General features: G+C 37.6%; 1 protein-coding gene across 1 annotated transcript in view; it reads right to left on the minus strand.

Annotated features, from left to right (window-relative positions):
• The window catches only part of LOC124777829 (serine/threonine-protein phosphatase 6 regulatory ankyrin repeat subunit C-like), a 384,246-nt gene that overhangs the window by 184,742 nt on the left and 177,332 nt on the right, over positions 1–22,172 (minus strand). Inside the window, exon 9 of the mRNA XM_047253358.1 lies at positions 10,917–11,009. Within this exon, the coding sequence (XP_047109314.1) occupies positions 10,917–11,009 (93 nt within the window). The remainder of the gene's footprint in view (positions 1–10,916; positions 11,010–22,172) is intronic.

A 22,172-nucleotide genomic window follows, 5' to 3' on the forward strand; every position in this document is an offset into this window, starting at 1 on the left:
CTGGAGTATAGTAGATGGGAATACAGCTGTAATGAATCATACAACATGATACATCTGTTGCCCTTTTAATATTTTCTAATATTGATAATGCATTTTTTCTCAATGTGAATCCATTGGTTTAGTTTGATGTTTGTGGACCCATAATTTTTATATCATGCTTATTTATCTACTTTCACTATAAAAAATTATCCAAAATTAATTGATTATTTAAATCTCAACAAAATGTAAAATATTCTACTTAGCTTTTCTGAATTGCACAGGTGATAACTCTCCCTGAATTATATCCTACATTCCCATAACGCTCCTGGCCTCAGTCTTCATTGTCCTTACCCATCTAAACCCTTCCCTGTTCCCCTTGTAGCACTACAAGGTTCTCTATTACACCAATGCACTCAGTCTTTTTACTTTGCTCTCCCCACCCCTCCCCCCACCACCCACCCTAATCTAACCTCCCGACTGCACCCCCCCCCCCCCTTACCGTTCTATCCCTCCCCCTCTGTGGCCCATCTTCTTCATTACTCCTACACAGTTGCCTCTCCAATTGTGCACTGTTGCTCACAGTCTCATTTCAGCTACCAAAGACTGTCGCCGTGTGTGTGTGTGTTTGTGTGTGTCTGTGTATGTGTGTGTGTGTGTGTGTGTGTGTGTGTGTGTGTGTGTGTGTTGTCTATTTTCGACAATGGCCTTGTGATGAAGCAGGCTGGGATCTTTTTAATTCCTCTCTTGTTTTGCCATCCGACTCCTTAAAATTCATTTTTTTTATTCTTGACTAATTAATGTTAACATACGAGAGTATAATCTGCATGTTCATAAAAGGTAAAGGTTGCCCCTCACTTTTAAAGAATATAGCACCAGATATAATTTTGTGCTTAGTTTTATGTATGTAATTGATTTTCTAATCTATTTTGACTAGTCCTAGTTAGTATCTTTTGCTATAGGGCGAAATCAGTAATTGTTGCGTAACTCAAATTCTATTGTTGAGTTATAAACAAATATAAATTCTGTACTAATTAGAAACATTTGGAAGACAAAACACTGGCATTCTTTAAGCATTAATTTGGCTTGATTTGAAAACATGTTAGCAAAGTTAGCCCTTGATTTATTCCAAAGTAATTACCAGTTTTGTCAAAAGTATTGTCTGCATAACTATATCTGTTAATTTCATGATTAAACAAATAATTCAGCATAATCCTTGTGGTAGGAGAAACTCTTAAAAAGACGGAAATTTTGTTATGTATTCAGATAATTGAATGAGGTACATTTTAATTGTAATTTCTGTAAATTAAACATTGAACAATGTGTAGTTTCACTGCCTATTATTGTGATGATATATAAGGGCCCAATTTTTGGTCCCGAGACAGTCAGTCCATGGTTGATTTTCAGACAAGAAACCTGTATTGGTTAGAACAACAACAATGCATCAACTTAACTGTGAAAGTGTAACCAAAATAGGCCTTGTGTTAAAACAACGATGGTGTCAGTTCAATTTATTTGAAAGACTGTGGACTGTGTGGTTGGATTTTACTTGATGTTCAATGGTAAACTATTGTAGCAGTATGCTGACGTATGCCTGCAAACTATTAATGAGGCTTACCAAAATTTGTCAATACTTAACTGGCCATATAGCTATGTAATATTGGGAGGGGGGGTTGTAAACAGTGAAAGTAAAGAACTATGAATTGCAACTGTGCACCTGTCAGCTACATCATTTATAGTAGTCCGTGTTGAACACCCCCCTCCCCTCCACCCCATTTTTCAGCCAGTATCACAATGCAGTATGTCGACACCGAGGACCATCAACAAAGAAATGTAGCAGGCAAACGTCACATATGGTGCCCTTGTTGTTGAGGAATATTGTTTGTGGGCACAATAAACTAGGACTCATGAACTTTGAACCTGTGAACCCAAGGGCAGTGTACAGTGCAATGATTTGAAGGAGATACAACAGCCAATCAGCACTTGGGGTTCAAGGCCACAGTAGGACAGCAGCCAATCAGTGAGCGGGTTCTATGGAAGCAGCCACTGAGTACAGAAGCAGCCAATCAGCACAAACAACTGGGATAAACAAGATGTCTCCCCAAGAAAGTTACAACTTGTACCTGCAGCAGCTGTGCAGACAACGAGTCAAGATGACAACCACAGCAGCAGCAGCAGCACAAGAAGAAGAAGAAGAAGAAGAAGAAGAAGAAGAGGAAAAGTGAATAAGAATAAGACAACTTCATAGCAAAAGCCATTTTATATTAAGTGATACATAATGAGTGGCCTTAAAGAACAAGACAGTGCAACTGAGAACAAAGCTGTAGAGGTTAAGTTTTTAAATGAACAGAAAGATCTAAGTGGAACTGGTTCTGTAAACAATAGTGGCTATAAATCAGACATGAATGTAACTTTCAATGATGGGGATGAAAGTCCTATTGTAGGTGGAATGATAAAAACGTCATCTATATTGTGTGGTGATGGGATCAAAATGGATGAAAACAATACTGAAGTGGATGAAATCGTTAAGTTTAAGGGGGAGGAAGCTAGCAGCGAAAGACAGCAAGTGCAACAGTTTATGACAGATGGAAAACTGGAAGTGATATTAAGGCAAATTATGAGTAGTATGTGTACGAAAGAAGACATTAGTAGTATGAAAAAAGACATTAGCAGGGTGGAAAAGAAAACTGACAGCATTAGAACTGACGTGGTTAGCTTAAAGGATGAACTGAAGAAAGAAATTAAAAAGGAGATTAAGGTAGTCAGCTCTAATCTCTCAGAATCAAGTAAGAAGGTTCAGGTGCCAGTTAAAAATTGCGATCAGAATATAAAGAAAGTAGAGCAGAATACTAATGAGAAATTAACATTTATGAATAATAAATGTGTATAATAGAGAAATAAAACTTTGTGATGACTATAGTAGGAGAGTGGAGGCTTTTGAAAAACAGTGTAAAGATGAAGTCAAAGCAGCCAGGAAATTTTGTACTGAAAATAGGGTTAAGATTATGTTAGATTAGATTAGTACTTGTTCCATAGATCATGAATACGATACTTTGTAATGATGTGGAATGTGTAAATTTGAGAACCAAATCAATCAAATTGAAAATGATTTTGAAACAGAGGTAGAAATCGTGTGTGCAGTAGTGGTAGAGGAAAAACTGGTAAAAGTAAATAACAATGTAGATTCAAAATTATCTAAAATAGGAAAAAAGATGGAAGAGGTACAAAATCTAAAGCATAGAGTATGTAGTGTACTAAAAAGTCCTTCATTTGTTAGTTATAAGAAATTTAATATTTTTGAACCATATGAGGAAGTTCATCCACTGGATTTCATTAGGGAATTTAATGATTTGCCTGAAACATGGAATGACAAAGAGACAATATCATTTGTGAGAGGTTTTTTGAAAGGGGATGCTTATGGATGGGCAGCTCAGGTAGTTGATAGCTGTACTGCATGGCAAAGCTTTGAGAAGGCATTTCTAGAACAATATTGGTCCAAAGAGAAGCAGCAGAGAATTTTGAGTGAATTTTGGGGAGGAGAGAGATTTGGCTCTAAGAAGGGTATTGTGAAAGGTTTCTGCCAGCCTTGGATAAACAAACTGAAATATATGGACAAAGTGCAAGGTAGTGAATCAATAATTATGGGTTTAGAAACTAAGTTGCCTCAGAAAGTTAGTGAATTGCTTGTACCTGCCCCTATTGGTAATATTAGTGATTTCTTGAATTATGCTGATAAAGTGGAGAGGGTGACGTCCTCGGTGGAAGATCATTGGAGGAATTTTGATGACCATAATGAATCAGGGAGATAATTTCAGGTAAAAATGATGAACAAGATTAATTACAGCAGAATGGGCATGGAAATGGTAATGGAGGAAATCAAGTAAAAGAAATGGAAGAGATGATATTAATTCTGGATCACACTGTTTAAACTAGATAATGCTCCAGTTTTGGCTCACACTAGAGCAGGTAGTGAAGAAGAACCACTTGTATATAAATGTGCTGTAATCACAGGTAAGGGCAATGTAAGTGATAGTAGTAAGAGTAGTGCAATTTCTAATTCTAGTGAGATGTTGAATGATGGTGTGGGTGGCAATGTTTATCCCATACAAGGAGAGGAGGAACTTTCTATAATGTGCACTGAACCAGAAATAAGACCTAAAAGCAAGTAGTTGGTTCAGTATTCTTCGTTGGTTTCATTATGTGGTGATAATGCTTATCCCAGCTATCTGTCTCATTCTTCATGTTCCATGAGACAGTCACTCTCTTCTCTTATCCTATCTTTCATGTGATTTTTTTACAGAAAGATACTTCAGTACAGAAATATTTTACAAAAGGTTTCTCTAGTGTTATCTGTGTGTATATTATGTCGTTAGTTATAAGTAATGGAATCACAAGAAGATGGAAGAAAGTAAATTGGTACCATAGTTAAAGAATTTCATCAAAGAGGTAAGTTGGTTGTTCGTTTGGTCATTTCATTGACAACGTGCATTTGGGTTGGTTCCATCCCGTGCAGAGGCGTTGGTTGTGTTCCCTCTGCATGGTTGGGTCTGAGCCAGTGTCTCCAGGATGTCGTCGGTCCGAAGGTAGTCAGTTCAGTGGATGAAGGACCAGCATGGCAGTCGGGACGCAGTTGCAGTGCAGTCGGGGACAGAGCCCCAGTGAGGTCCACACAGCCAGTACCAGTGGAGATGACCATTGGTTGGTCATTCGGTCGGTCGCCTCATCGACAATGTGTATTTTGGTCGGTTCCTTCCTGTGCAGAGATATCGATTGTGTTCCTTCCGCAGGGCTGGGTATGAGCCAGTGTCTCTGGGTTGTTGTCCTTCCGAAGGAAGTCAGTTCAGTTGGAGAAGGACGAGCAGATTGGTTGCAGCACCAATGAAATCAGGCACGGCGCCCCAGTGAGGTCCGCACAGCCAGTACCAGTGGGACGACCATTGGTTGGTCATTCAGTCAGTGGACTCATCGACAATGTGTATTTGGGTCGGTTCCTTCTTGTGCAGAGATGTCGGTTGTGTTCCCTCTGCATGGTTGGGTCTGAGCCAGTGTCACCAGGATGTCGTCCGTCCGAAGAAAGTCAATGAGTGGGAGACGCCCCAGCAGTGCAATAGTGACAGAGCAGCAGTCATGGATGGACCAGCAGCCCAGTCAGTCGGTTGGCGTGGAGCACCAAGCAACCCCCCTCCCTGTCGAGTGGAGTCAGACTGGAGCCGCTGGTGGCGTGCATGCGCGGTTGGATTGTGAGGTGCTGCTTGTGAGTGCTACAAAGTTCGTTGCTCGCCAATCTTGGTCATGAAAGTTGAGTCCTCATCTAACTTACTATTGAGCCTCAACAGTTTACGTTTATTCACTGTATGTCATCGTATTGAAATCTTGTTGTTGTTTTGCTGGTTGCGTGGAGCAGAACTGATTTGGTTGATTGGTCGGTCAGCTGTCGGTTGGTTGAGTTGCCTTCCAATTAAGAGATTGTTGGTCAGGCTGCCTGTCTTGCCTAAATGGGTGTTAGTGTTACAATTCCAGGCCAATCCTGGGAACTTCTGAGCACCGTTCAACGTGTGTTACATAGTAACTTCCCTGTCTGAGTTTTAGTTATATGGCTGATGTATGGGGTTCAGCCGAGTTTTTATATATCCTGCGTTAATGTTCTTGACTTGCCCTTAAGGTATGAAATTGTTGTTCTTATGGGGGCCTTCAGATGAACTTTAGATCAAATCTTTTGAGGGCTTAAGCCATTAAATTACTGTGTTGATGTGTGGCCTTCAGCTCAGTTTTCATACCTCTTAAATTAATGTTCTTGTCTTGCCCTTAAGGCACGTGATTGTGATGGTTTGTATGCGGCCTTCAGCCGAATTTGCTTCAATTGTTTTAAGATAAGGCCTTCTGCCGTTGGATTGAAACACTTCTCATTGCTTAATATACGGCCTCTAGCGGAGTTCCATTAAAATTAAAGTGCTAAGGCCTTCAGCCCGTTTAAATTGAAAATTTAGAAATTATTTTTGGGTGACACCTCCAGAAGAACCTTCTATGTCAGTTTCTTACTTAGGCCTTGGGTCTGGGATTTTGAGTGTGGCCTTCAGCCGATCTAAAGTTAATCAAAGGAGATCCATTACAACTTTGAGTATTTTGCATCCTTGTGTAATATTGTTTGCGGACAAATAAAGTTTGTATGTTGAGTGCAACTGACAGCAACCCCATTTTGGCCCCTTTCCACAACCTAACCCACTCTGGCCTGCTAGCTCAGGAGTTTCAGCAGGTTACCTAAAAACTATAATTAATACCTGAAGTAATCAGATCATGTGTGAAATTACTAGAATTTGGTGCAGCAGCACAGGCAATATGCAGCAAAAACCATCTTGGATACTAGATCTTAATATTAATTATGGTATAATAGAAGTGTTTGTATTCTGTGCAATCAGTATATGGAGATAACAATCTATCTGTGTCATGGTATAGCCTTTTATAACATTACCGAATTACAACATTTAACATAGTTGCCTGGAGTAATGCGCGTAGAAAGAATAAGCAAGATTTATATGTATAAAGTGCTTCAGGCTAGAATCTTAAGCAATTTGATGGGGTACAGTGAAATTCTAGTTTTCCCAACAGATAATTTTGTCTGATCGCTAATGAGAGTTAAGTTCACCTTAGCATAAGGATCTATGACTGTGGAGTGTTTTTCAGTAGAATCAATTTTGCTTTGGATAAGGAGAGCAAGTGTAAATTTATTAGATAATGAAACAATAATGAAATAATAAAATAATGAACAATTTTAGGGTCTTAATGGTTAGGGAGCCTGTCTCTACAATAGGGATATTTTTTTGAGAATGCACTCCAGTAGTTAATAAGGTAAGAAAGGAAAGTAAAACAATGGAGCTGACAGACATGATTAATGCAAAAGATGACTGTATACAAACAAATGTGGTATAACTGGATTAATGATCTAACTTTTGAACTAGGCGACGTTGGGTACTGTGTATATTGTGCAATTCATGACACTGCAGCTAGGAATGAGAGCTTAACAGAAAAAGCAATATTTTTGTGAGGTACAAGTCATATAATGTTGCATCATTCGACCTATTGATTATCTGAAAACTTCTATTTTGCTGATTAAATGATAACTGCCTTGCTAGACTGACGTGAGTATTTCTGACAGGTCATCTATTTGGTAACATTTTGTGATGATTTAATTTTCTTGTTGAATGAGAGTACTACTCAAGTTGAGAGGAGAAGTAAGGCAATAATTTGGTACAACTTCCATCCCCTTAATTTTGAGTTGACTAGTAATTAAGTTATGTGATGGTGACAATATTCTTTTTTCATAATGTAATGATTAGTAAATTATTCTACTGACAATCTTGAGTTTTTGCTATTTTGCAAGTGGGAAAGAAGCAAAAGTCTTTCTAGTTGAACCAGTTTCAGACAGAGTTATGACCTAGAGTCATGTTTTGTAGTGTAATGTGCACTTGATTTTAAAATTTCTTCTAGTCCACACCTTTTGTACTATAGTCAATTTTAGTGACAATTATTGTGATGTTATGAGAACTGTGTAATGCATCTATTTATAAAGTAATGACTATCATTTTTAGTGTGAAACATTTTTCTTTGACTTAGTTAGAAGTAAAAGTAAGTGTACTATAGTAGGGTAATTTGTCTCATTTTTTCCTGTTCTGTGGTGGAGGAGAACCGCCTCCAAGGGAACTGATAGCAGTGCATTTTCTTACTAACTGCCAATTTTGACCTGTTAAAGGTGTGGACAACTTGGTGAGAAAATGTGTAAAAGCTCATTAAAAGTGTGAAAGTGCTTGTGAAAAATATTAAACATTGAACAAGTGAAATTTTCTGTCTAAAAATGAACTACAATGTGCAGTGTAATTTAACTTTTTGCAATTCATGAGGATTTATTTTTTTAAGCAAGACAGGACTTGTATATAGTGATATGTATCTTTGAATGTAATCTTTGTAAACCCTAAAAGGACATCACTTATGATGAAGATGCCTAAATTTTTATTAAGTATAACTTGCGGATATTTTGTGCCACCGTACACTACACTGTGTGTAAATATTTTGTATGAGGATTTTCATATGGCCAGTTCATGTAAGTATAAATCTGAAAAAACATAAGTACTGCAGTTTTGAAATGATTTCTTATGTAATATTTTTTGTGCACAGATTTTTAACCCATCTTCTGGGGTCACTTGTAGTCACTGAATTGCCCAGTAGCTATTTGCAATATCTATCTGGTAAATCCAATGAGGGGGGTGATGTGATGAAGCAAGCTGGGGTCTTTTTACTTCCTCTCTTGGTTTGCCATCTGACTCCCTAAAATTCATTTTTTTTATTCTTGACTAGTTACTGTTACCATACATGGGTATAATCTGCATTTTCATAAAAGAGAAAGGTTGGCCCTCAGTTTTAAAGAATATAACACCAGATCTAATTTTGTGCTTTTATTTATATATGTAACTGATTTTCTAATTTATTTGGACTATTCCTAGTTTGTATCTTTTGTTATAGGGTGAAATCAGTAATTGTTTCATAACTCAAATTCTATCATTGAGTTATAAACAAGTATAAATTCTGTACTAATTATTAACATTTGGAAGACAAAACACTAGCATTCTTTAAGTATTTATTTGGCTCTATTTGAAAACATGTTAGCAAAGTCAGCCCTCAATTTATTCCAAAGTAATTACCAGTTTTGTCAAAAGTATTGTTTGCATGACTACATCTGTTAATTTCATGATTTAAACAAATAATTCAGCATAACCCTCGAGGTAGGAGAAACTGTTAAAAAGATGGAAATTTTTGATGTATTCAGTTAATTGGATGGGGTATGTTTTAATTGAAATTTCTGTAAATTAAACATTGAACAGTGTGTAGTTTCAGTGCCTGTTATTGTGATGATATATAGGGGCCCAATCTTTGGTCCATGGTCAAATTTTCAGACAATAAACCTGTATTGGTTAGAACAACAACAATGCATCAACTTAACTGTGAAAGTGTAACACAAATAGGCCTTGTGTTAAAACAATGACTGTGTTTGTTCAATTTATCTGGAAGACTGTGAACTGTGTGGTAAAGTTTTACTGCTCATAGTTGTTCAATGGTAAACTGTTGTAGCAGTATGCTGAAATATGCCTGCAAACTATTAATGAGGCTTATCAAAATTTGCCAATAGTTAACTGGCCTTATAACTGTGTAATATTGGGAGGAGGTTCTTGAACAGTGAAAGTAAAGAACTATGTAACGCAACTGTGCACTTGTCGGCTACATCATTTATAGTAGTCAGTGTTGAACTTCCACCCCCTGTTTTTCAGCCAGTATAGCAACACAGTATGTCAACACTGAGGACAATGAACAAAGAAATAAAGCAGGCGAACATCACAGCCTTGTTGGCCAAAAGCTCAGTTTGTGACAGTCTTCTTGTCGTGCTTATCTGTGACTCAGCATCTCTGCTAAATTCTACAATTTTGTAATTTTTGTGTATTTTCTTGTACATGTACAACCAATCTGGAGGACTAATAGAAGGTTGCACTTTAGTTGATGACTGATGAGTTTCCTGGAACTGACTAGACATGGCTGTAAAAAGTAAGGTGATTGCTTTTGGAATTTCGTATTTCATGCACTGCATTTCAGAAAGTGAGGATAAATGATCCTAATTTCATTTTAATAGTGGATAAAAGTGTTGCATAACTGGTTTAAGTTCTGAAATACAATGTGTGAACAATGCGGTGAATGGTGATTGCAATTTTTTTCATGAACATAGCAACTAAAGCAGAATAATTTCTCATGATAAAAGCCATTTTTATAAGTTGAAATTTGGTAAAATATCAGTGTTAAATAACTGTGTGTGAAGTATCTGAAGAACTGTACACTAATTATAGGTAATGGTAAAGTTTGGCAAATGCATGAAAATATCTTTATCTGATGTGTGTAAGCATCTGAACAAGCAATTTCAATAAACTGACAATACTTTAAAAACTTTTTCTGAGAACCAGGCAGAATGAATTGATAGCACTTTGAAAGCGTTTCCTGAAAACCTGATAGAACAGGCTAAAGGTCATGATGAGCAAATCAATGCCACATTAAAATCAGTTACAGAACAGCAGTCAAAGCAGACTGTGAATACACGTGATAAATTTTCTGAACAGTTCAGATCCCATCTCAATGAGCCAAAACAACAATTTGGTCAATTTAACAAAAATTACCTTAGGGGGAAAAAAGGACGGGTATACACTCGCACACACACACACACACACACACACACACACACACACATACACATACACATACCCGTCCTTTTTTCCCCCTAAGGTAAGTCTTTCCGCTCCCGGGATTGGAATGAATCCTTACCCTCTCCCTTAAAACCCATATCCTTTCATCTTTCCCTCTCCTTCCCTCTTTCTTGATGAGGCAACAGTTTGTTGCGAAAGCTTGAATTTTGTGTGTATGTTTGTGTTTGTTTGTGTGTCTATCGATGTGCCAGCGCTTTCATTTGGTAAGTCACATCATCTTTGTTTTTAGATATATTTTTCCCATGTGGAATGTTTCCCTCTATTAATTCACATTAATAATGAACTATGATATATAAAATACGTGGATTCAAAAGTCAAGAGTTCCAATACTTCCATACATGAGATTAATTCATTCACAACTCTGTGGAAAAGGTGGCCAGTAAGTACAGAGGGGAATGGAGACAATAGGAATAAACTGAGTAAGAAGTTGATGGTGTCAACAGAGACTAGAACAAGTTCAGTAGAGAAACAGCTAAACAGAAAATTCAAGTTCTAATTTAGCTATAGAAAAAGTAGTTCTTTTTTTATTACAAAACATTCTGACATCAGTTCAGTTACTGTATCAATAATTGTTATATACATTGTATAAGAACAATAGTACCATACTGCTTTGAAAGACAAAAATGTATGATTAACTGAATTTACCTTTCGACAGCTGGCGGCCAAGTGGAGAGCTGTCACACCACAGTTATCCACTGAATTTCGATCAGCACCAGCCTTCAGCAAAAGGTCCAGTGACTACAAATGGATACTTTGACAGATCACTCAGGATAAAGCATTCTTGTACATAAGTGATAGATTTAAACAAGAGATACACCTAAATTTATGGATGTGGAACAAACTGTGCTATAATTGATAATTACTGATGTTCATGAACCATATTTAACAAAACTGGATGCGTATTTTAAATATTGATGTGATTCTTGGATGGAATACAACTAATTTAAAGAGTAAAGATAGTTACTCAGTGTAGATCTGAAGTGCTGAACTGCCAGCTGCTGTATGAACAAGACTCAAAACATAGTTGAGCTCTCAGACAATGTTCCTACTTGGAGCTAACTGACAGCATGGAGTGGGCAGAGGGGTACATCCATACATCCCCTTAATCTTAAAATCACTCTCCATGAACCAGCTATAAAGGAGCACCCCCCCCCCCCCTTTTCACCACAGATTCACTCATCTAAACATCTTAACCAAATCCTGCACCAGAATACCAACCATTTAGCACCATGTATGGAAATGATCATCATTCCTATAATATTCTCTCCATCCCCTGCCACCCAAAGTTGTATTCTGCTACCCAACCACTCTCTAAAATATCCTCATGGGTTACATCCCTGTGGAACATCTAAGAAAAAGATTTGTCCTGTTCACCGTCCAGCAAATTCTATTCCAATTTTGACACAGGTGTATCTTACACTATCAGAGGCAGCGCTACCTGTGAAAACAGTCACAACATTTATGAACTCTGCTGTAGCTTTTGAGCAGCTTTATAAAAAGGCATCACCACCAACCAGCCATCTAATTGAAAGAATGGATACGAGCAGATTGTGCCAAAAGCAAAGTTCACCATTCAGTGGCAGAGTGTGCTGCTGAGTATAACATGCTCAGTATCCACAGCTATTTCACAGTGCACACCATCTGGATCTTTGGTCCTCACTCCCAACCTCTCCCATATACCAGCTTCTCCATATTACATAGATGGGATTACCTTTGAAACATTCCTTTGAACCTGTAGTACTCCTGTCCCAGTCTTGACTAGCCCGTCCCACAACCAACTCCATGTCTGTCCCCATGGTTCCCATTTCACCCTATTAATCTACACTGACACCTTTCTTTCTACAATCCCTGTCTTCCAAGTTCTGTATCTCCCTCCCCTACCTCCTCACTAACCAGTCCTCCACTTCATCATATGATTCACTCATGTAGTGCCAGAGTGAGCTAGATCAGCAGTGCCACATTTCTATCACATCCCTTGCAGTCTTTGCATTCCGGCCATTAGCTCCTCTTTCTTCCACTGTTCCCTCCACAGTGCTGCCACCTTTCTACACTTACCCTCTCCATCCAACAAAACCCTAACCTCCAACAATTCGGGTGCAGCACCAAATGACGTAGTCAGCTAGGGCAATATGTATGTGTTTATGTATGTATGTCTGTGTGTGTGTGTGTGTGTGTGTGTGTGTGTGTGTGTGTGTGTGTATGTGTGTGTGTGTTTTGTATCATTTTGTTTCCAAAGAAGGAAATCATAAATATCTTGTGCAATACTTGTTTTAGCCCTACACATCTCCAGAAATGAAATACAACTCTGGAATTTTATAATGTGCATTAATATCTTCAGCCAAAAATATTGATTTCTTATGACAAAACATTAATCCTTCAATTAAATGACAACACAAGAAAATGTAAAAAGCAATTATAGTCTATAAATATGAGCATATTATTAATGATCAAAAAATGAAAGATTGATAAAATTTAAGCATTTAGTCAGTAATTTGCAAGTAAAAAAAGATAAATACTCTACCAATTAAAAATTATAATAACTCACTAATTATAAGGAAACTGAAGCAATGGATATCGACAGGAAATATTAATTTAATTACAAAATTAAGAAACAATAAATTCTAACACACACTGCTTACCTACAATGGAATAAAAGCTAACATATACACAATGTTCTACCAAGAAAAAAAAGTGTATTTTTGACATTATGATACAAGCAGGAATAGTGAAAACATATAACACAACATACATAATTATTTAAATGACACTAAAGCAATCTCTAAGGTAAAACATTTGCCAATACCTACTGTATAATTTTGGTGCAACGCATTTGGAAAACATTAACTGACACTGAGCTGTGTTCATGAATCTCATAGAAAAGAAAACATGTTCTCTTAACAACAGTAAGACAATTAAATTTACAGATATGATGGAGAACAGACACAGAACTGAGAAACTAAACTGAGTGAATTATACTTCCTTTCAAACCAAATGAAAATGATTTTAACAGATTCTGATTTGTGGACTGTAATCGAGCGTCTCATGATGGAAGCTGGCAAAGATGCATCATTTGCTGATAAAGAGACATGTATCAGTATATTATGTCAAGGTAAGGCACAAACAAAAATTTTACTCTCCAATTGTAATGAACAGTAATAGCATATACTAATATTTGACAAATCCAAAAACACTACAGGAAGACCTTAGAAAACAGTATTCCCCAAAGGACAGCATATTTCGCACTACATAACTGAGATGGAAATTATATTCACTAAAACTGAATAATCCTGAACCTATGGGAAACTATCTAGGACTGATAAACAAAACTGTAGCATATCTAGTGAACATTGCTTACAAAACTGAAGATGGAGCTTGTAACAGAATTGCTGAACACTTTTTATTTTCAATAAGTATCAACGTAGCCAATGCACTATAATTTAAAGTTAAGAATATTAAAATTCATTATTATAATCATACTTATTGCTGTACATAATCATTCAAATGTTAAAACTGACAGAGGAATGCTTTTATCTGTTGTTGTGCTCTTCAGTCCAGAGACTGGTTTGATGCAGCTCTCCTTGCTACTCTATACTGAGCAAGCCTCATCATCTCTGAATATCTACTGAAAACTACATCCGTCTGAATATGCTTACTGTTTTCATCTCTTGGTCTCCCTCTATGATTTTTACTCTCCACACATCCCTCCAGTACTAAACTGGTGATCCCTTGATGTCCTCAGAATGTATCCTAAAAACTGATACCTTCTTCTAGTCGTATTGTGCCAAAAATTCCTCTTCTCTTCAAATCTATTCAGTACCTCCTCATTAGTTATGTGATCAACCCATTTAATCTTCAGCAATTCGAAAGCTTCTAATCTCTTCTTGTCTAAACTAGTCATCATCCATATTTCATTTCCATACATAGAGTAGTCTCCATACAAATACTTTCAGAAAAGACTTCCTGACACTTAAATCTATATTTGATGTTAGCAAATTTCTCTTCTTCAGAAATGCTTTCCTTGCCATGGCCTGTCTACATTTTATGTCCTCTCTAATTCAACCATCATCAGTTATTTTGCTTCCCAAATAGCAGAACCATTTACTTCTGTAAGTGTCTCATTTCCTAATGTAATTCCCTCAGCATTATCTGATTTTATTCCACTACATCCCATTGTCCTTGTTTTGCTTTTGATGATATTCATCTTATATGCTCCTTTCGAGATACTGTCCATTACGTTCAGCTGCAAAAATTGCAGAAATTGCCAAACCTCAAAGTTTTTATTTCTTCTCCCTGGACTTTCATTCCTATTCCAAATTTTTCTTTTGGTCTTTTACTGCTTGCTCAATATACAGCTTGAATAACATCGGAGATTGGCTACAACCCTGTCTCACTCCCTTCCCAACCGCTGCTTCCCTTTCATGCCCCTCGACTCTTATAACTGCCATCTGGTTTCTGTACAAATTGTAAATGGCTTTTTACTCCCTGTATTTTACCCCTGCCACCTTCATAATTTGAAACAGAGTATTCCAGTCAACATTGTCAAATGCTTTCTCTAAGTCCACAAATGCTAGAAATGTAGGTTTGCCTTTCCTTAACTTCCTGTTTGTATTTCTTTTTGCCTACTTCATTTACTGCATTTTTATATTTTCTCCTTTCATCAGTTAAATTCAATATCTCTTCTGTTACCCATGGGTTTCTACTAGCTCTCATCTTTTTACCTACTTGACCCTCTGCTGCCTTCACTATTGCATCTCTCAAAGCTACCCATTCTTCTTCTACTGTATTTCTTTCCTCTGTTCTTGTCAATTGTTCCCTAATGCTCTCTTTGAAACTCTCTTCAGCCTCTGGTTCTTTCAATTCATCCAGGTCCATTTCCTTAAAATCCTACCTTTTTGCAGTTTCTTCAGTTTTAGTCTACAGTTCATAACCAATAAATTGTAGTTGGAGTCCACATCTGTCCCTGGAAATGTCTTAAAGTTTGAAACCTGTCTTACCATTATATAATCTATCTGAAGCTTTCCAGTGTCTCCAGGCCTCTTCCAAGTTTACAACCTTCTTTCATTATTCTTGAATCAAGTGTTAGCTATGATCAAGTTACGCTCTGTGCAAAATTCTACCAAGGGGTTTCCTCTTTCATTCCTTACCCTCAGTCCATATTTACCTACTACTTTCTCTTCTCTACCTTTTACTACTATTGAATTCCAGTCCCCCATGACTATTAAATTTTCATCTCACTTAACTATCTGAATAATTTCTTTTTCACATCAGTCTCTTCATCATCTGTGGAGCTAGTTGGCAAATAAACTTGTACTACTGTGGCAGGTGTGGGCTTTGTGTCTATCTTGGCTACAATAATGCATTTACTATGCTGTGCATAGTAGCTTATGCATGTTCCTATCTTTTTATTCATTATTAAACGTACTCCTGCATTACCCTTATTTGATTTTATATTTATATCCCTGTATTCACCTGACCACAAGTCTTGTTCCTCCTGCCACCGAACTTTACTGATTCCCACTATGTCTAACTTTAACCTACACATTTCCCTTTTAAAATTTTCTAACCCACATGCCCGATTAAGGGAGCTGATTTTGACATTCCGAACCGTAGAACACCAGTTTTGTTTCTGCTGATAATGACGTCCTCCTGAGTAGTCCCTGCCTGGAGGTCCAATGGGTGACTATTTTACCTCTGGGATATTTTACCCAAGAGGATTCCATCATCATTTACCCATATAGTAAAGCTGCATGTCCTTGGGAAAAATTATGGCAGTAGTTTCAACTTGTTTTCAGCCATTCGCAATACCAGCACAGCAAGGCCATTTTGGTTGCTGTTACAAGGCCAGATCAGTCCATCATCCAGACTGTTGCCCCTGTAGCTATTGAAAAGGTTGTTGCCTCTCTTCAGGAGCCACACATTTGTCTAGCCTCTCAATAAATACCCCTCCATTTTAGTTGCACCTACAGTAACGCTATCTTAATTGCTGAGGCACACAAGCCTGCCCACCTACAGCAAGGTCCATGGTTTATGGGGGGGTTATTATCTATGAAATGTATATATTAATTGGCTGTATCTCTTTGGTTACAAAAATGGATTATATCAACTTTACATATATGTCATTGTATGTAAACTTTGTATATCTTCATAACAGTCAACAAATAGTTGCAGTGATGCTTTAAGCTGCTTTCATTCTGTCTGGTGTGGTTGCTCTCTGGAGCTAGAATGTTTAGTCTATGAACTGAAAATATTATAAAGCTACAGTGTGTGTTACCTAATGTTAAAACGAATTGAATGTTCATTAAAAAGTTGATGTGAAGTAGGTAACCTCCATCATAATATTATTTCAATGTAGATATTGTCAAGTTATAACCTAACTATATATCACAGGAAGGAGAATCTACCATCCAGACAAACAGCCAAATAACAATTTCAACATAAATGAGCATAAATTTAAGAAGAAATAATAAAAAGTGTTTTGTTACTGTTTACTGCCAGAATTGTTATTTTCAGTACATACAAATTATGAACAGTTAATATTTTAAATTCTTTAAACAAATTTCTGGAACATTTCTAAGTGTCTTCTTTTGTAAGATGCGTACACTTTTCATATTACCTTTACTGCTGGATCCCCATAGCTCTATCCCATAGCTTAGATGGGATTCAAATAGTGGAAAATATATCTGCCTCAGAGTGGTGATGTTACAAAAAGGTGTCAGTTTTCTTAGGACATACATGATAGTACATAGCTTTTTGCAAATTTCATTTACACGATCAGACCAATTTAACTCTGCATCAAGTGTCAGGCCAAGAAATTTGGTTGAGTATTGTTTTTTATGGTATTCACCATCCATTAAAATTTGGTTTTCATGAGTTTTTGCCTCCCAAGATCATATTCAATATAGACAGATTTATTTGTGTTAAATTTTAGTTTGTTTTCATTAAAATACTGCAGAATTAAACCTGCTGCAGTACTGGATTCCACTTCGAGCTGAAATAGCTTGGATTGCGGCATATTAACGTGGTATCATCTGCATATAAGATAGCTGTAGCATGGTTTGTTATGGACTGAATATCATTAACATAAATAATAAAAAGAAGTGGTCTTAATATTGACCCCTGTGAAATACCAAAATTTATGTCAGTGGTGTTTGACTTGTAAGCTCCCTCTGTAGTGCTAACACAAACAAACTGCTTCCTATTTGTCAAGTGGGACCTCATCAGATTATGGGCTGTGCCTCGAATGCCATAGTTCTGCAGTCTGTCCAACAATATGGTCGTATCAACACAGTCAAATGCTTTTTGTAAGTCTAGAAAGATGCCACATATATGTTCTTTATTATCTACTGCTTGGGTGACACCTTCGATTAAGTTGGATGCTGCTGTAATGGTGGATGACCCCTTGAAAAACCCATACTACCCCTTAGAAATCACTTTTTTTGCGTACCAGGAAGTTCCAGATTCTTATGTATATTACTTTCTCAAGGATTTTGGATATTATTGGAAGAACAGAAATGGGTCAAAAGTTTTCTACTAGATTCCTGTTTCCTTTTTTAAAATTAAGCACAACTCAAGCAATTTTCAACTCATCTGGAAATAGACCATCTCCAATATGAAAGTTGATAACTGTTGATAAAGGTGATGCAATTTTATGTATACATTTATAAAGAGTGTCCAGAGTAAGATCATCATATCCTGCTGCATGGCAATTCTTTAGGCTACTCACTATTTTAATTATTTCTTCTTTACTTGTTGGTGTCAAAAATATACTTCCTGACACTGGTGTTCCTCTGAATCTGTATTTATGATTTTTAAGCTGATTGTTTATGCTGGAGCCAACAGAAGCAAAGTAATTGTTAAATAGATCTGCTATGTTATTCTGATCAGTTTCTATTGTGCCGTTTATCATTAAGTGATTTTCAGTTGAATGTTTCCCAGATTTACCTATTTCTCTATTTACTAGTGACCAAGATGTTTTGGAAATATTGTTTTTGTTTTGAATGAAACTTTCAAAATATTTCTGTTTTTACAAAATTAGGAGGTCTACATAGTATTTCTGATGCTTTCTGAACTCTTCTTTTAATTGTTTATTGCTCAAGTCATTTAACATCTAATGTAAACTTGTAATGTGACATCTAATGTAAACAGCTGTCACGTCACACTCATCAGAGGCAATCTGTTGTTAGGAAGGACTGTGTAGTCTTCCTAAAGCCTTTGTCACACTTTGCTGTTGGCAGACACTTGTATGATCACGGTTTTTTAAAATATAGATATACAGGGTGTTACAAAAAGGTATGGCCAAACTTTCAGGAAACATTCCTCACACACAAATAAAGAAAAGATGTTATGTGGACATATGTCCGGAAATGCTTAATTTCCATGTTAGAGTTCATTTTAGTTTCGTCAGTATGAACTGTACTCCCTTAATTCACCACCAGTTGGCCCAATTGAAGAAAGGTAATGTTGACTTCGGTGCTTGTGTTGACAAGCGACTCATTGCCCTACAGTACTAACATCAAGCACATCAGTACGTAGCATCAACAGGTTAGTGTTCATCACGAACGTGGTTTTGCAGTCAGTGCAATGTTTACAAATGCGGAGTTGGCAGATGCCCATTTGATGTATGGATTAGCACAGGGCAATAGCCATGGTGCAGGACATTTTGTATCGAGGCAGATTTCCAGAATGAAGGTGTCCTGACAGGAAGACGTTCAAAGCAATTGATCGGCGTCTTAGGGAGCACGGAACATTCCAGCCTATGACTTGTGACTGGGAAAGACCTAGAACGACGAGGACACCTGCAATGGACGAGGCAATTCTTTGTGCAGTTGACGATAACCCTAATGTCAGCGTCAGAAAAGTTGCTGCTGTACAAGGTAACATTGATCACGTCACTGTATGGAGAGTGCTACAGGAGAACCAGTTGTTTCCGTACAATGTACAGCGTGTGCAGGCACTATCAGCAGCTGATTGGCCTCCACGGGTACACTTCTGTGAATGGTTCATCCAACAATGTGACAACCCTCATTTCAGTGCAAATGTTCTCTTTACGGATGAGGCTTCATTCCAACGTGATCAAATTGTAAATTTTCACAATCAACATGTGTGGGCTGATGAGAATCCGCACGCAATTGTGCAATCACGTCATCAACACAGATTTTCTGTGAACGTTTGGGCAGGCATTGTTGGTGATGTCTTGATTGGGCCCCATGTTCTTCCACCTATGCTCAATGGAGCACGTTATCATGATTTAATACCTGATACTCTACCTGTGCTGCTAGAACATGTGCCTTTACAATTATGACACAACATGTGGTTCATGCACGATGGAGCTCCTGCACATTTCAGTCAAAGTGTTCGTACGCTTCTCAACAGCAGATTCGGTGACCAATGGATTGGTAGAGGTGGACCAATTCCATGGCCTCCACGCTCTCCTGACCTCAACCCTCTTGACTTTCATTTATGGGGGCATTTGAAGGCTCTTGTCTAAGCAACCCCGGTACCAAATGTAGAGACTCTTTGTGCTCCTATTGTGGATGGTTGTGATACAATACGCCATTCTTCAGGGCTGCATCAGCATATCAGGGATTCCATGCGACGGAGGGTGGATGCATGTATCCTCGCTAACAGAGGACATTTTGAACATTTCCTGTAACAAAGTGTTTGAAGTCACGCTGGTAAGTTCTGTTGCTGTGTGTTTGCATTCCATGATTAATGTGATTTGAAGAGAAGTAATAAAATGAGCTCTAACAGGGAAAGTAAGCGTTTCCGGACACATGTCCACATAACATATTTTCTTTCTTTGTGTGTGAGGAATGTTTCCTGAAATTTCATTTATTTTTTCTCGTTCATGTTTTGTTGCTGCAGTATTATTCTGCAGAAGTGGGATACAGTAATATCCTTTGTTAGAGTATTGGTTCTTACCACTCAAAATCACAAAAATTTAACTGAAAACTAAAACAATGAAACATTTCTAGAATTCTAAAAACTTCCCAGGTTGTTCCTGGTTTTCTCCCAGATGAAAAAATTCCTGGGTTTTTCCCAGATCTCCCGGGTCATATACACCCTGAATGATGATGAAGACAACACAACACCCAGTTCCTGAGCAGAGAGTGGAGAAAATCTCCAACCCAGCCAGGAATCGAATCCGAACTTGTAGGACAGCAATCCGTCACGCTGACCACTCAGGTATCGGGGTGGACAGGGAGCCAAGAGATTTTTTACTAGTGTTGTCGGTGATGCAGAGAGATAGATATTTGTGTGTATCTTAAAAAAGGATGATTTATTTGAAGAATTCAAGAAAAGAAATATTCAAACAGAAAAAACAGTAAATACTTGAAGAGAATCTGCACTGACAATGGCCTAGAATGTTATTTGTGCAAATGGTTGGACTGCTGGGAATCTCAAGGAATTTGGCATGAAATAACTATGACTTATACACTGCAGCAAAATGGTGTAGCTGTATGCCACAACAGAATGTTAATGGATATGGCAAGGTCACAGTTGCTAGGAAGAAATTTACCAAAATGTTCTTGAGCTGAGCTGGTGTCCACTGCAGCATACCTAAGAAAACATGTTACAAACAGCCACAACAATTAAAAAAGTCCTATGAAATGTGGATGGGTAGAAAGCCTAGGGCGATAAATTAACATTAAATACTGTGATGGAACTGGTCAGTGCACCACTTCATCCCTTTCTCCCCACCCCATACTGGAGAATCCGATACACATTAGTTCACAACACGATCCAATGAGATTGAAACTGTAGTACTCCATTCATTTAACTGTTACAACCAAAATGATTACACATTTTATAAACAAAAAGGAAGGACAACATTAACATAAGATTAATTATCTTATGAGAAATAATGATTTTTATATTTTCACTGTATTTCAATCATTTCTATACCTGAAGTCATGAATACAGGGTGTCTCAAACCTTTTCGGTCAAACTGAAACAGATGATACTGGGTCCACAATGAATTATATTGAGATAGGGAACCAGTGGTCAGAAATGCATATTTATTGTGTTGCAGACATAAACAGCTTAGCAACAACGAACCTCATAGTAACTGTTTAAAGTGATGACTGCCAGTCTTAATACATGCATGGCAGCGGTGCATGAAGTTCTGCTCCACTTTCTAAAGGTCCCCAGTGTCTGTTGTACCAGGAGACACGCAGCTTGGGCCATAGCAAGCAGTTCTTTATGTGTTTCTAGAGGGTTTCATACACCAATGTCTTGACGTAACCCCAGAGGAAAAAGTCCTTGGGTATGAGATTCAGTGATCCCTTCCAATCCAACAATGAGTATACATGTTGTTCAGGAGTATACATGTTGTCCATGTACTGTACACGGTAACACACCTCACAACAGACACATCACAAGCTGTCTGAGGCAATGGACAACTGACACCAGAGATAGTGGTGTGCATGCGGCACAGATTAACGTGTTAGTGTAACACATGCAGTGGTCACATGACACACTTGCTATGAGGTAAGCATGTACAGAATGTCTGTTTGGTGGTCAGGGGTGTGCACTGTTTATCGCCCATTGCCCGTTACAGTGTACAACAGACATCTGGGATATTTGCAAGAGTGCAGCAGAATTGCATGTTCCATTGCAAAACATGCATTGATACTGGCAGTTGTCACTCTGAAAAATTACTGTGAACTATGTTGTTGTTATGCTCTGTATGCTGTGTATGTGCATAACACAATAAATTTGCATTTATTGGATGACAACTGGTTCCCTATCTCAACATAGCCATTTGTGGACGCTCTATCAACTGCTTTCATTTAACCCAAAAGGTTTGAGAAAACCTATATTTAAAATTCAAATTATGATCATACTTATTGTCTCTATAATCATTCCAAAAGATAAATTAATAGATCTATGTTTTTCTCA

Source organism: Schistocerca piceifrons, chromosome 1 (genome assembly GCF_021461385.2).
Source record: "Schistocerca piceifrons isolate TAMUIC-IGC-003096 chromosome 1, iqSchPice1.1, whole genome shotgun sequence".
Taxonomy (NCBI): Eukaryota; Metazoa; Arthropoda; class Insecta; order Orthoptera; family Acrididae; genus Schistocerca; species Schistocerca piceifrons.